The sequence below is a fragment of the Humulus lupulus genome, chromosome 1 (genome assembly GCF_963169125.1).
Source record: "Humulus lupulus chromosome 1, drHumLupu1.1, whole genome shotgun sequence".
Taxonomy (NCBI): Eukaryota; Viridiplantae; Streptophyta; class Magnoliopsida; order Rosales; family Cannabaceae; genus Humulus; species Humulus lupulus.
Genome location: NC_084793.1, coordinates 241,981,283 through 241,983,320, shown reverse-complemented (window position 1 = coordinate 241,983,320; position 2,038 = coordinate 241,981,283). Strand labels below are relative to the sequence as shown.

Genomic DNA, 2,038 nt, shown 5'->3' with positions numbered 1-2,038 from the left:
TTCAATGATGGAACTAGTATGATAATCCCAATTTGGAAACTGGTTCTCCATAAACTTATTAATGTTGCTACCCTTCAACTTGGTCTCCAAAAGACCACAAATTCCCACTTTGTACTTGTTACATAAAGCACTAACTTGGCTTTGTTTATTAACTTTATTTAGCCCCCTAATATTCCAACTTAAAATGTTATAGCTATCCATAGGAAGAGCTGGGAATCAGACTTCCATCCTTGTTAGATACCACTATTTCTTGCAGTATACCAAACTTGTTCAGAGCTTTATTGTTGCGACCTGTTTTATGAGCATGATTATCTGATCTCTGTCCTTCCTTAGTCTGTACAGCAACTCTTTTTGAGGTTCTCCATGGATTAGAGACCGAACCTATTACATTGTTTTCCTCCTTAGCTTCCTCTCCTGAGTGGGAAGACCCCTCTGGTTCCACCAACTCTTTGCTGATTCATGTTAAAGCCTGATCCCCATCTTCTTTCTGTTTTCCAATCTGTTGTACCCCATAATCCTGTTCCTTCTCTGTTTGGGCCTCTATTACTTTCTTGACCCAATGAACATTCCTCTCTTTTCTGCATTCTGCCATTGAGTGCCCAAAGCCAGCACAGGTTTTACACTTTATTGGTAACCATTCATACTCAACTCCTTGCTCCATGATCTGACCATGTTCGTTAATGAACTGAATACTCTTCGGAGGATTATCTGTGATTTCCATCTCAACCAAAACTCGAGCAAATTGCACACGAGACCGTTCCCTAGTAAATTTGTCTACCATGATCGGCCTACCTATGGTGCTAACTAGAGCACTGAGACATTTGCTACCCCAATATTGAATCCCTAAATCTTGAAGGCGAATCCAAAGAGGGACTGTACGAACCAGACGGACTACACTCAAGTCTGTTGTCCATGGCCTAACTATGACCGGCTTCCTATCAAAATGGATAAGGCCATGTTCAAGGACATGATCTCTTGTAACATCATCATTGAATTTTACCATTGTTAAACCCATCGTCATTCTAGCTATCTGAGCTATCCCTAGGTGACCCCAAACCCTCTTGATGAAACCTTCAAAAACAGCCATAGGAGGATTGGCTCCCAACACCATACATATGACTGCCGAACTCCAGTTTGTGGATTGCATTTTAACCTCCTCGGCATCAATTTGAGCAAACTTCCGTCCTTCTCTGAAAATAGGTTCAGTGAATTCAAGCTTCTGATCTGAAAAGGAGAGATTACCAGCCTGAAATTTCTGCCACTGCTTCTGAGCTGAAGCTTGAAAATCATTCATCTCCACCTTGTCGGCCCTTCTTGAGGCTCAAAATCGTCAAGCCCAATGTCCTCAACACTAGGACGAACCCCTAAATCTTCAGGTCCGACTTCATCTGCCCCTGTACCAGCATCGTCCTTGCACAACTCCACTCGAGAATTATCCAGACTATCGATGATCAGATTTTCTTCCAGATTCAACTGTTGCTCTCGGTCTCCTACAGGAGAAACTAACTTTCGCAGTGGTTTCTTCTTCTTCGCCATGGGAGAGGGAAAAACCAGCACTCAGCCTTTTAATCAAAAGACAATAATTTCAATAAACAATTTTGTAAACAATTTTCTTTAGTTTAAAATTATGTTTTATGTTTTAAACGATGGGTACCCATGCCATATTTTCTATTATTATGTATTTGATGCAATATTTTGAGATTCAATAAAGTTATATTATTTCTTATGTATCTTTCCCAAAATAGTAGCTTTGTATAGTAGATCTAATGGTCCAAGGTCTTATAAATAGTTGGGTCATTATAGTTAATTATCCATTGTTACAACCATAATTGTTACTCAATCCTCTATAGACGGTCTACAATGAGATAGGACTAAAATACAGTTTTACCCCTCATTGTATTTTATCCTTAAAACACTTAGTTCCTTGTAAATGATATTTCAGTAAACTAATTTAATTACTGAAATGAGATCTCTATCATTTAACACCTTGAACCAAACTAAAAGGAAAGCATCATTTCACTTCTTCATCAGAAGCTAT

The 2,038-nt window shown here is 39.0% G+C and overlaps 1 protein-coding gene across 1 annotated transcript; it reads right to left on the bottom strand.

Annotated features, from left to right (window-relative positions):
- Nucleotides 1-457: 457 nt before the first annotated feature.
- Nucleotides 458-1,294, bottom strand: LOC133831749 (uncharacterized). The gene has a single exon (XM_062262154.1). The coding sequence runs from the start codon at nucleotides 1,292-1,294 to the stop codon at nucleotides 458-460; it is 837 nt and encodes a 278-aa protein (XP_062118138.1).
- Between the last annotated feature and the right edge of the window lie 744 nt (nucleotides 1,295-2,038).

What these genes read in the sequence shown, in the direction of transcription:
- LOC133831749 (XM_062262154.1), bottom strand. Translation starts at nt 1,294, where the DNA reads ATGAATGATTTTCAAGCTTCAGCTCAGAAGCAGTGGCAGAAATTTCAG.